The sequence below is a fragment of the Peromyscus californicus genome, unplaced genomic scaffold (genome assembly GCF_007827085.1).
Source record: "Peromyscus californicus insignis strain IS unplaced genomic scaffold, ASM782708v3 Scaffold_7__1_contigs__length_154581171, whole genome shotgun sequence".
Taxonomy (NCBI): Eukaryota; Metazoa; Chordata; class Mammalia; order Rodentia; family Cricetidae; genus Peromyscus; species Peromyscus californicus.
In genome coordinates, this window is record NW_026294595.1 from 111,664,093 (window position 1) to 111,678,108 (window position 14,016).

General features: G+C 43.9%; 1 protein-coding gene across 1 annotated transcript; it reads right to left on the reverse strand.

Moving 5' to 3' along the window:
* Positions 1-3,347: 3,347 nt before the first annotated feature.
* LOC128101947 (tripartite motif-containing protein 43-like) lies at positions 3,348-5,004 on the reverse strand. Its single transcript, XM_052725411.1, has one exon. It carries the CDS (start codon positions 4,835-4,837, stop codon positions 3,479-3,481), a length of 1,359 nt encoding a protein of 452 aa, XP_052581371.1. The 5' UTR covers positions 4,838-5,004; the 3' UTR covers positions 3,348-3,478.
* Between the last annotated feature and the right edge of the window lie 9,012 nt (positions 5,005-14,016).

The following is a 14,016-nucleotide window of genomic DNA, read 5'->3' on the forward strand; positions in this document are numbered from 1 at the left end:
GTAGAGTGTGAACTGGAGTTTGCTCTGTACTGTTCCTTGCAGCAGCCTAGGTTCATTCGGAGATCCCACTCAGATCAAGCTAGGCTTTCTGACTGTCTTACAGAGAAGAACGTCAGGAAAAAGCATCATTAAGCAGACTTGGAGTTCATCACAAAGGGGTTTTAACACAGATTTAAGTATGGTAGTCACTAGAAAGGCACCCAGGAAAAGCATAGTATACAACCCAAAGACAAATGTGGGTTTTTCAGGAGAATTGCATTTAAAAGTATCTAGAGTTTCTACTGCTGTGACAAAACACCATGACCAAAAAGCAAGGTGGGGAGAAAAGGGTTTATTTGGCTTATACTTCCATATTGCTGCTCATCATCAAAGGAAGTCAGGACAGAAACTCAAACAGGGAATAAACCTGGAGGCAGGAGCTGAGGCAGAAGCCATGGAAGGGTGCTGCTTTCTGACATGCTTCACTTAGCTTGCTCAGTCTACTTAATTATAGAAACCAGAACTACCAGCCTAGGGATGGTACCCACACCCCAGCACGAGCTAGACCTTTCTTACCTCCACAAAATCCTTAGCCTCAAGAGCAACACCTCCTGTTTACTCTAGTCTTATATACCTTTCTGCCTTGCCATCTTACTTCCTGGGATTAAAGATGTGTGTGCTTCCCAGGCAAAGGCAAGAGATCTCAAGTGCTGGGATTAAAGGTGTGTGCCATTATGCCTGGCTCTGTTCCTAGTGGGGCCTTGAATTCATGGAGGTCCAGACCGATCTCTGTCACCCAAGTGATAGGATTAAGGGTGTGGGCCATCACTATCTTGCCTATATGTCTAATAAAGTGGCTGGCAGCCGGGCGGTGGTGGCGTGCGCCTTTAATCCCAGCACTCAGGAGGCAGAGCCAGGCGGATCTCTGTGAGTTCTAGGCCAGCCTGGGCTACCAAGTGGGTTCCAGGAAAGGCGCAAAGCTACACAGAGAAACCCTGTCTTGAAAAACCAAAATAAATAAATAAATAAATAAATAAATAAATAAATAAATAAATAAATAAATAAAGTGGCTGGCTCTGTTCTCTAATCCCCAGGTAAGTTTTGTTGGGGTGCAAAATATACCTCCACTGTGTCCCATGTTTAATCAGCTGTCATTTAGTTCTCATTCTATTGATGATGAGCACTGAAGTTGTACTTTGGCTATTGTGATGAACACTTTATTTGTATGTGTGATACATATGCCCATGGGTAAATGTGTGTTTGGGTGAGGCCAGAGAAGGATGTCAGATGTCTTGCTCTATTACACACCAGGTTATTCCCTTGATAAAGAGACTCTCACCGAACCTGAAACTCCATTTTAGCTAGGTGCCTAACCAGCATGATCCAAGGATATGCTTGTATCCAACCCTCAAAGCTGGGGTAAAAAGCATGAGAGGCCTTGCCTGACTTTTATATGGGTGCTAAGGATTTGAACTCAGATCTCTGTGTTTGCTCAGCAAATGCTCTTACTCACTCAGCCATCTCCCCAAGTACTGCTATCAACATTTTTTCCTATGACTATTCTAATACATGTCTCTTGGTGAATAAAAGTATAGATTTCTAGCATGCAGATACCTACAAATGACATTACTGAGTCATCAGGTCTGGACATGTTTGGCTCTCTTAGATCTTGCTAGTTTATTAAAGTGATTGTGCCAGTTTGTACTGCTCCTGCTAAACATCAGAGTTTTAATATGCTTCATTCTTATGAGAAAGGTATAACCCATGCTACCCTGGAATTTCCCTATTTTTTTCCCAGTCTCTGGAGTACTAGGATGACAGCTGTGCACTACCACACTCAAGTAGTCTATTTATTTTCAATATCAAATGTCCATGATTTTCCTGGTATTCTCCAGAACATGTAACACAAATCTTAAATGGTCTTATTAATAGAAAAAACACAGAGACAGATATTGGGGTGAAAGCTGAAAGATCAGAGAAACAGAACAAGCCATAGCCAACTCCTGAGGCAATCCTGTTTCCATGAATCCTCAGACTGAAAGCCCCTGAGGGTCTCAGTTGAACTGCTCTTTAGTTCCTGTCCCCTCCTGCCATTTATACCTTTCTGTGACCTGCCATCTTTCTTCCTCTCTCTGCCTAGCTACATCACTTCCTCTTTCTGCCCAGCTCTATCACTATCACTTCCTGTCTGTCTGTATTGACCTCCAGACCTCTATGGTTAACTAGTATTGGGATTAACGGCGTGTGCCACCACACCTGGCTCTGTTCCCAGTGGGGCCTGGAACTCACAGAGATCTGGATGAATCTCTGTCTCCCGAACGCTAGGATTAAAGGCATGTGCTACCACTGCCTGACTTCTATGTTTATTATAGTGGCTGCCTTTTTCCTTTGATGGATCCCCAGGCAAGTTTTATTTGTTAGAGCACAAATAAAATCTCACCACAAGAACCCTGGCACAAAAGAGACCAGAGAACTACTGATCAGGTTCAGGTTTTGCACTCCGGGACTAAGGACAGAAAATGGAACGTTGTTGTTTTGTTTGTTTGTTTGTTTGTTGTTCTTTTAAGTTTTGCCATACAATTTTTTTTTAATTAAGAAATTTTCTATTCACTTTACATACCAATCACAGATCCCTCCTATGCCCTCTTCACAGCCCAAAGCCTTCTGCCACAACCCACCCCCATCCCCACATTTTCCCAATCAAGGTATCCCATGGAGAGTCAGCAGAGCCTGGCACACTCAGCTGAGGCAGGTCCAAGACCCTCCCCTCTGCACCAAGGCTTTGCAAGGTGTCATACCCTAGGCGCTGGGCTCCAAAAAGTCCACCCATGCACCCGATCCTGATCCCCCTACCTGGGGGCCTCCCAAACAGTTCACACTAAACAACTGCCTCTCTTATCCAGAGGGCCTAGTCTAGTCTTGTGTGGGCTGCACAGCTATTAGTCCACAGATCATGGGTTTCCACTAGTGTGGCTGGTCCTCTCTGCACATTTTCCCCTCGACATCCCCTGCCCACAGAACCCCTCCTCTCTCTCATCGATTAGATGCCCAGAGTTCAGCCTGGTGCCCGGCCGTGGATCTCTGCATCTGCTTCCATCAGTCACTGTATGAAGGCTCTGTGATGAGAGCTAGGGTATTCACTAGACAGTCAACAGAGTAGACCAGTCAGAAAAGTGGTGCTAGCATGACTGGATGTCAACGTGCAGAAGATTGCAACTAGATCCATGATTTGTCACCATGCATAAAACTCAAGTCCAAGTGGATCAGAGACCTCAACATGAATCCAGTTACACTGAACTTGTTAGAAGAGAAAGTAGGAAGTGGTCTTGAATGCACTGGCACAGAAGACCACTTCCTAAATATCACACCAGTAGCACAAACACTGAGAACACTTTTTGTCATTTAATAGTATTATACTATTTAATAAACATAAATGAGGTAACAATACGATAAGAAATACATAAAAACACTAAAGCACTGGGATTACATCTTCCGAGGATCACGTGGGGCCAGTGGAGAAGAAAGGCCTGACAGAGGGATTGAAGGTGCCAGGAGGATACTTGTATATGAGAGAACTCTTGGTAACGTTCAGGATACTTAAACATCCCTCCCCACAATCGAGGAACACACCAATCCGGCCCAGTGGTCTCTCTATATAGTGCTGGAATAGTGGGCATGTGGTGAGGAGACTGTAATGATCCCCCTCCTTGACACACACAAGAAGAAATGCACCCTCAGATTCAATGAGCTGGTTTCTGTTGCTTAACCAGGAATCCTTACAGACCCCCACAGCCCAGTCTGAGGAATTGTTCAAATCCAGCTCCCAGTAATATTTCCCTGAGATGAAGCACTCTGATCCCCAGGAAGCCAAATAGGATCTAGCAGAATCCACCGATATATCCTCACCATGAGGTCTGAAGCTGCATCTTCTCATGACATTGAAGAGCTTCACATTGTCAGGGCATATGCTTGTAAATTCAAAGACAATGTTCACTCGGAAGTGGCTGTACCTTTCAGTCAGTCCACTGATGGGTAGAGAGCTGAGCTCTAGATCCAGAGTCTGGGGCATGCTCAGCTGCTGCTGCATTGACTCACTCCTCCTGAACATGTCATCCAAACCCTGGAGCAGTAGCTCATGTGGCTCCTGGGACATTGCCATCAGCTCCTCATACATTCCTCTTAGCTGTTGGCTCTTTTGGACCATCATGGCTTCCCTTCTCCTGAGCTTCTCTAAAACACGTTGGCCTTCATTTTGCATACACTCAATATGTTGCTCTTCCTCTTGACCCCGGACCGGACACAGTCTCCTATACTCTGCTCTGACCATTTGCTCCCGCAGTGTCAAGTAGTCTGTCCACAGAGTTGTCGTTCTGTTCTCTGCCTCTATATTCCCTTTATTTTCTTGGATCTTCTCCCTCAAAGACGCCATTTGCTGTAAAAGTCTTTCCATTTGCCCCTCAGCAGCTACTTCGATGGGACCATGTTGGTGACCTCTGTGCTCATGGGAGTCAGAGCAGAGCTGACAGAGGTAGATCCTGTTCTCAACACAGAAGATCCTCTTTGTCTCCTTGTGGGTCACACATTTATGCTCCTCAGAGCTCAGGTACTTCATGAGGCTGGCTTGTCTGGCAATGGACACCAGCTTCTTCAGAATAGTGTTGGTTCTGAAGTCCTTCTGCTCGGATGGTTCCCTACACGTAGGGCAATGGACAGGAAGCTGGATGTCTTCCCAAGAAAGGTAGAGGCAGGCTCGACAGAAGCTGTGGCCACAGCTTGTGGTGACTGGGTCTGTAAGGCAGTTCAGGCAGATGAAGCAGGTGAGTTCTTCCTGGAAGGCTTGTGAGATGTCTGACTCCATTTCTCCACAGACTTGTCTCTGGCCTCAGCAATATTGAGTCAGGACAGAATAATATCAGTTCAGCTCTGGGGTCCAATCCTCAACGTGTGGATAAATCTAGCAGTCTCTGGAACCAGAATGTTTGGAAACACACTCTGTCTGGTCTGGTGAAGAGTGAACCTGGCTGGCTCTTGGAGTGTCCTGTTATAGTCTCCAAAGACCACGCCTACTTCTTCCCAATTCGCTTTCCATTGGTGAGTTCCTGTAGATATATTCTAAATGGATGGAAGATTGATTTAACTCTGAGGCCAAGCTCCACAAGCAAATCTCCACAAGCAAATCTCTACAAGATTTCCGGGGGAGTCACTGCTTAGCTGGGTGTGGTAGCTCACACCTTTAATCCAAGAATCCTAGGGAATGGCCTGCTGAATTGGGAGGAGTTTTAGTTCAAGGCCTGCCTAGCCTAGACAGTGAGAACTTGTCTAAACAAAAATAATGAGTAATTTTGCTACAATATTTTACTGTTTCTAAATATTTTGTGGTGTGCTTATATTTTTGCTTTTCCTTTTACAATTTAACAGATAATGATATCAATCTGTGATTTTAGCAAATATCGACATTAAAAGTTTCTTATTTGTTCTTTGATAATTTTGGTCAACTTATTTTTATCATATTCACTTCAACTGCAACTTCTTTGAGATTCATCCCCTTTCTCTACCCACTCAACTTTCTGTTCTTTTCTTTTGTCTTTTTTTAAAAATACATATTTGGGCCGGGCGGTGGTGGCGCACGCCTTTAATCCCAGCACTCGGGAGGCAGAGCCAGGCGGATCTCTGTGAGTTCGAGGCCAGCCTGGGCTACCAAGTGAGTCCCAGGAAAGGCGCAAAGCTACACAGAGAAACCCTGTCTCGAAAAAAAAAAAATACATATTTGGGAAGCCAGGTGGTGGTGGCTCATGCCTTTAATCCCAGCACCCTGGAGGTAGAGGCAGGCTGATGTCTGTGAGGTTGAGGCCAGCCTGCTCTACAGAGTGAGATCCAAGACAAGCTCCAAAGCTACACAGAGAAACCCTGTCTCAAAAACAAAAACAAAATGGAAACAAACAAACAAACCAAAAAAAACACACCATGTAGAATTAAATAAAACCCAAGAGGCTGAGATGTTTGTCTCGTGAGGGAAATTTCTTGATTGAATATCGTTTGAAGTAGGAAAGCTCCACCTAAACTCACACATTTTGAGGTGTGAGAATACACCTCACATCTTAGCTGCATCTTCTGGTGGCAGCCTCTATAAAGGACATGGAAGAAGGAAACTCTTTCGTCTTTTCTATTTGTTATCTTGCCTCTCTCTCACTGGCCAGTTCATCCCTTCACTGGTATAAGAGCCTTTTTTGGGGGTGGGGATTCCAAAGCTTACTGAAGACCAGCTGAGACATCCAGCCTTGCAGACTGAACAAATGCTCTATCTCCCCCCTCCCCCATCCTCCCTCTTCCCTTGCCCTCCCCTCCCCCATCTCTCTGTATGTGTGCGCCTGAGTAATCATTTAGTTTTGTTCTTCTAGATTTAGAGAGGTTACCACACTGATGTCTTGGGTTTCTTGGGTTTTACTTAATTCCACATGTGGCCAAATTGACAACCAGGAATAGCCATGACCATTCCTTCAATCCTTCCAACATCCATATCAAGATATTCATTGTTCTAGTTGTTTATGTAACCATTTCTATGAAAGACTGTTTTACAGCAGATTTCCAATTTTTCTGACTCTTTCTTTCTAACACCTCTTCCACAATATATCTTTTGCCAGTGATGCAGAAGCTAGGATATAGATGCATCTGATGGTGTTCAGATCTATAGGATCTCTTGAGTTTTGCAATCTCCATTGTAGTATTGTGTGAGGATCTGCCTATATGGTTTATTACTTCTTTTTTATTTCTTCATTTCTTTTTTTTAATTAATTTTTTTTCATTTTACTTAGCAATCACAGTTCCCCCTGTCTCCTCTTCTCCCGCTTTTCCCCACCTCCATCCACTCCTCAGCGAGAGTAAGGCCTCTTTTGGGGAGTCAACAAAGTCTGACACACCATATTGAAGCTGGCCCTAGTCCATTCTCCCTGCACCAAGGCTGAGCAAGGCATCCCACCTTAGGGAATGGGCTCTGAAAGCATCCAGTTCACGCACCCAGGATAAATCCTGGTCCCACTGACAAGAGCTCCACAACCAGCTCAAGCTACGTAACTGTCACCCAAATTCAGAGGGCCTACTTTGTTCCCATGCAGGTCCCCCAGCTGTCAGTCCAGAGACTCCCACTAGCTCAGGTCAGTTGTTTCTGTGGGTTTTCCCATTCATGATCTTGATCCCTTTGCTCATATAATCCTTCCCCCTTCACTTTAACTGGACTCTAGGAGCTCGGCCCATTGCTTGGCTGTGGATCTCTGCAACTACTTCCATCAGTTACTAGATGAAGGCTCTATGACGACAATTAGGGTATTCACCAATCTGATTACAGGGGAAGGCCAGTTCAGGCACCCTCTCCACTATTGAGACATCCAGCCTTGCAGACTGAACAAATGCTCTATCTCCCCCTCCGCCATTCTCCCCCTCCCCCACTCCCCCCCTCCCCCATCTCTCTGTATGTGTGCGCCTGAGTAATCATTTAGTTTTGTTCTTCTAGATTTAGAGAGTCGTATCTGGGGTCATCCTTGTGGATTCCTGGAAATTTCCTTAGCATCAGTTTCTCCCTTACCCCATAATGGCTCCCTCTATCAATGAAAGTGAAAGACCCTAGCCCTTCAGGCTTACACCCCCCCCCCTAAGCCCCAGGAGAATGAGGAGCTGAAAAAGCTAGTTCCAAGGGCAACCTGACTCAGCCATTACTCAACTACCCCCTGCCACAATGTAACAATATAAAGAGATTTCTATTAAGAGATGTGCTCAACTGTGACTGGGATAGTTGCAAGTGTTCCAGGAAGGACCACTGTGACCTTTGTGTAAACTCCACTCCCGCCCTGATACCCCCCTTGAGGTTTTGGGAAGAATGTGCATGCGGACTTGACTGTACCCACTCTGTGATCACTCTGTGATCAGACCATGATCTTATGAAATTAGCCTCTAGACATAAATCAATAGAAACGAAATTGTATGGGAATTGTAATCTTGTGGTTTTTGTGAGTTTTTCCTTTAAAGGCACCTGTGTGGCTGCAGTAGGATGCGACTCTTGCTTTTGGGAGGTGAGTTAGCCCATCTTTACAGTCGCTTCAATAAACCTCGTGCTGTTGCATCAACTGGACCGGAGTCTGGGTTCTTGGGGCACCCACTTGAGACCCTAGATTTTGGGGTCTATCAAAAGGACCAAGCATATGCCAAAGCAGGCTGCTCAGTCTTCTTTCAGAGATCAGGCCTCAATTTCAGTTTCCTGAGACTTGAGCAGACTGTTTCTGGGAGGGCCGTGAACAAAAGACATAGTCCTTGCAGTAGTTCCCTTTCTGCACGTACTCTGACTGCTCAAGGTTCAGCCAATTATTTACTGTCTGGGACCCCTCACTAACTTAGAGCTATATGCATGGGTCAATGTGAATGTGCAAGGCCAGCCAGCCCCCATGGCAGCTCAAGGACAGAACCTGGGACTTGTCCAGGCTTGCCCCAAAATGATAACTGTAACTTCCAACCAGTAAATTCAAAGGTTACACGCCCTCACCCAATTATATTATGCAAAGGTTTGTACCACCCTGTTTCCCTTTAAAAACCCCTAATCCTGAGAGCTCAGGGCCGTCCTCCTTCACCTGACTAGCCAGTGTGTTGGACACCAACCAAGCCCAGGCTTGCTTGTTTTAATAAACCCCTATGTGTTTTGCATCAGAAATCGGCTCTGTGGTGGTTGTCCTTGGGGGTCTCACGATGCAGACACAACATCAAGATATCTCTTTCCTTGCTTTCCCTCTCTGTCCCTCCCTCAACTCAACCATCCCATTTCCTCATGTTTTCCTTCCTCTTTCTTTTCCCCTTTCCAATTTACTCGGGAAATCTTATCTATTTTCCTTTCCTAGACTGATCCATGCGTGTCCCTCTTCGGGTCCTCCTTGTTACCTAGCCTCTCTAAGATTGTGGATTATAGCCTGGTTATCCTTTGCTTTACATCTAATATCTACTATAAGTAAATACACACCATGTTTGTTTTTCTGGTTCTGGGTTACCTCACTCAGGATGTTTTTTTTTTCTTGTTCCAGCCATTTGCCTGCAAATTTCATGATGTCATTATTTTTTTACCGCTGAGTAATACTACATTGTGTAAATATACCACATTTTCACTATCCATTCTTTGGTTGAGGGGCATCTAGGTTGTTTTCAGGTTCTGACTATTATGAATAATGCTGCTATGAACATAGTTGAGCAAATGTTTTTGTGGTGTGATTGAGCATCTTTTGGGTGTGTGTCCAAGATTAGTATTTCTGGGTCTTGTCTGAGATTGATTCCCAAATTTTTGAGTAGCCACCATACTGATTTCCAGAGTGGCTGTACAAGTTTGCACTCCCACCAGCAGTGGAAGATTGTGCCCCTTATTCCACATCCTCTCCAGGATAAGCTGTCTGTTTTTGATCTTAGCCATTCTGACAGGTGTAAGATGGTACCTCAAGGTTGTTTCGATTTGCATTTCTCTGATGACTAAGGATGTTGAGCAATTTTTTAAATGTCTTTTGGCCAGTTGAGATTCTCCTTTTGAGAATTCTGTTTAGATCTGAACCCTATTTTTTAAATTGGATTATTTGGTATTTTGATGTCTAGTTTCTTGATATATATATATGTTGAGGTCAGCCTGAGACTGAACCCTTCTATAAATGGAGTTTCTTATGAGAGTTGCAGCATTACATCTGGGAAAAGAACAAGGCCATATTTGGTCACATACACTTGGGTCTTAACTGTGGTTTCTTGTTATTTTAACACCCTTATTTGAAGTATCTATATGAAAGAAGTACTACCTCTATTTAAGTGACCTGTAGTGGGTAGCCATTCCAACCTTGATCTGGAAGTTCCAACCCCTATTGAGGATTCGGTAACTGTCACACCTACAAGGCAGGGCCAAGAGAGGACCCTGAAGACCCGAGATCCAGATGTGCCATCTCTCTTGGTTCCTGGACCCTGGACACTGGAGGTAGACCGAGCAGAGTTCTCCAGAGAACACCACCGCTGGACTGCGCCACGCCTTTCCTGGACCCTGCAACCTACCTATCCCTTCATTTGTAAGTTATGCCACTAAATAAACCTCCCTTTTAACTATGTGGAGTGGCCTTAATAATTTCACCAATAGTGATCCTCACAGCAAATGTTGCTAATTGTGCTGAAATTCTCCACTCTCAGAACCTTTAACAAGATTCTGGGGTAAATGGCTCTTTTCATTTTTCATGTATACTTTTTCTATCCTGCTTCAGTACTTACAGTCTTTTATATGAAGAAGTAGATTCCCTGGACATTAAAGAGAGTTATTGCCCCAACAAATTGTGAGTGGAAGTCTGGAAAGTAGATTTGTAATGCATATCATTGCTGAAAAAGGATGCACTCTGGATAATCCTGACCCCAAAATGTACTGTTAATCCCACTCAGTGAGAATAAGGCTATTACCACAATTTTTGAGCCAAATTTGAAGCAAGCTTTATTAAGCACTGGCCAGGAGTATAGATACTGGCCAGGTCCATTCCCAGGATTCCCAGAGAATGACCATGAATTACATTAGCCTGGTGCTTAAGGCAAAATCTACAAAGCTATGTACTTCCTGTCTTCATCCAATCAGGGGTAAGCATACATCCTGATTTAATTCTTGCCTTCATACCTCCTACCTATACCTACATCCTATGCAGTTAGTGCAACCAACCTTGTTTACAGGAGTGAAAACACGTGGTTTGTTATCTAAATGAACAATAGCCCCCAGCATTTTAGGAAGTTACCTGTCCCTGGGCAAGTGGGGCTTATAGGTTAGAGGCATTTTTGTTTTAAGCACAGTAATTTAAACTTAAAACATAACTTTAGCTCTCACAGTACGTCATCCTCAAAGAGCTATATCTCATCCTGGGCATTCCATTTATAACAATGCAATGACTAAAAGGACCTAGGAGATTTGTCTTTCTGGATCTGGGTTGCTTACTCAGTATATCTTTTAGTTTCGTCTCTTTACGCACAAATATAATTTAATTTTTCTTTACAGCTGAATGGAACTCCATTATATATGTGTATTACATTTTCATTATATAGTCATCACTTGAAGGACTCAAAGAATTTGAAGGATCAAGAATGTTAGGATCATAGGAACATACCACTTTATTAGTTATTCAGAGAATGGGGAGGCATGATGTAAGCAGGAGGCATGATGGGAGCAGCCACAGCCAAAAGCACTCTGTCTCTCTCTCTGTCTGTGTCTGTCTGTCTCTCTGTCTCTCTGTCTCTGTGTGTGTGTGTGTGTGTGTGTGTGTGTGTGTGTGTGTGTGTGTGTGTGTGCTTTGCCTGTACCACATATGTGCAGTGCCCACAGAAGCCAGAAGAGGGCATCAGATCTACCCAAACTTGAACCTAGACCCTCTGAACCTCTGTAAAAGCAATTAGTGCTCTTAACCACTGAGCCATCTCTTCTGCAAGGCTATAATATCTCAGAGCCCACCCCCAGTGACATACTCCTCTAGCAAGGCTGCACTGTCTCCTCAAATAGCACAATCAATGGGGAACCACGTTTTCAACTACTTGAACCTAATGGTGACATTTCTTATTCAAACTACTGCATTCCACTCCCTGGCCGTCTCCACTGGATCATGGCTATATCATAATGCAAAATGCATTTAGTCAATCTTTAAAAGTCCTAATAGTCTTTAACAATCTTTGTGTGTGTATGTTTGGATTGGGGGTGGTGTTCGAGACAGGTTTTGACTTTGTAATTCTGGATTTCCTGAAACTCTCTCTGCAGACCAGGCTGGCCTGGAAACAGGAGATCTGCCTGCTTCTGCCCCTGGTTGCTGGGATTAAAGGTGTGTGCCACCACAATCAGCCATCTTTTACAATTTTAACACTGTTTAAAAGTCCAGAGTCTAAAGCCTTCCAAGTAATCTCTAACTCTCACTCCCTGCAAAATAAATAACAAGATTACATACTTCCAATGCTCAGTGGCACACACTATGCATTCCATTCCCAAAAAGAGGAATGGGGGCATAGTGAGGAAATAATAGACAAAAAACATCAACTCCTATGGCTAGCTCTATGTCCAGTATCTTGGACTACAGTTTCACAAGTCTTAGATGGCTCCACCGGCCCTTCAGCTGCCTATAACACATCCGGGCTAGTTCTATTCCCTGCATGCAGCTCTCCTTAGTAAATAAATCATGGCTCTGGAATCCCCAGTATCTTGGAGTCTCCACTGTAATGAAGACTTTACCTTTAAAGTTTTACATAACAGTCTCTCAGAACCTCCCGCCCTCTACAGGCTTTCATTCAGAAACTCCCCTGCCACATACAACCTGCCCTCAGTGGCCATCTGGAATCATAGAGGAGAATCCACAACCCACTCAATCTTTTATCTTTCATGCCTCTAAAGCCAATACCATTAGGATGATGCTGCCAAGTTTTGCTGCCCCCTTCCACCATATTAGTAGAAGCTTCTGTGTGTTGAAGCAGTCTCTTACCAGGAGCAAGTGACCCTAAGGCATTTTTATTCCACATGTTGGAAGTGTAGCTGAGAGGGGTCTTCCCCAGGGCCACCTTATTTTTCCAACAAACAGCCTGTTTCTGTGCCAAAATATCATACATGAGTGGCCTTTAGCCCATTTACTAATATTGGTCCCCTCCAGAGCCTTTTGAACCACACCTTCCACATTACTTCAACATAACTGTCTGCCAGACTCCTACTGGAATATCCCATTAAGCTCTCCTTACAGCATTCAACTTCCTTTTTAGCCCAAAGTTCCAAAGCTTCCTACATTCTTCTGAAACCAACATGGCTAGGTTCTTCATGGCAATAGTCTCATGGCTTTTGGTAGCAATTTCTGTGTGTTTCTTCTTTGTTGTTGTTATAAACAGCATGACCAAAAGCAACTCATGGAAAAAAAGGAGTTTATTTTGGCTAATGATTCTAGAGAGAGAGTCTATAATAGCATGGGTGGCATGGCAGCAGGCAGCCAGAGCATGAAACAGAAAGAGCCCATCTTTAGTCATACATGTGAAGTGAACTGAAAGTCGGATGAGGCTATGAACTCTCAAAGCCCACTCCCAGGTCATGGAAATGAATGAGTTTTTAATACACCACTCTGCAGAAAGGAATGCCAGCCCAGAGGAAAGTAAAAAGTTGGCTGGTGTGCTTATTTGGTACAAGACAGTGGTTTTTAAAATCCCTAATTTTGGGAAATTCCTGTCCTTTCCCCCCTGCAGGCCAGTGCTTTAGGGACTCACCATCTTGATGTTTTTCTAGCACAGCCCCCTACCCAAATTCTCAGGCCTCAAAGCCTGATCTAATGAACATTCCTAGGCTTGAGACAGTCTCTCTTCTGATTGTGGGCTTAGTCATGTAGCAGATAGCCTGCAATTTTTCAGCTCCGAATTCTGAGACAAGCAGGTGCTAGCCACCAGCCAGGGGAAAGGGGAACCTAGTGCCTCCTGCTTATCTGTGACTCTTTGATAAGCTTTATGCACACCCCATACAGAATAGACTCTAACAATTCATTTCTGACACAGTGATGCACTTTCTCCAGCAAGGCTCCACCTCCTGAAGGCTCCAAAACTCTTCCCCACACAATCCCAGCAGTTGACAGGCTGAGGCAGGGGAATTGTGATTTCAGGTCATCCTAGAGTACATAAAAAGAACCTATCTCAAGCCCCACCCATCTCCCCTGCAATTAACAAAAAATTAATTACATTAATTTTACAAAGCATAGAAATGTTTGATTAAATCATTTATTTGCCTGGTAGGTTGTTATCACAATAAGACTGCATGCTCATGCAGCTCTTTTATGGTAATACATAAGTGAAGTTATTTAAGTTTCATAGAGATGCTTCTCTTTTGACATTAGTTTAACTCAGACTATGAATCATTTAGAAAAGGGAATGAACAATGGTCTCAAATCATACACATTGATTTATAACAAAGAGATTGCTTCATTAACACATAAAGATAACTTTGCATTAAACTATGTATTAGTTAATGTGCTCACAGCTGTGACCAAATACTCAACAAAA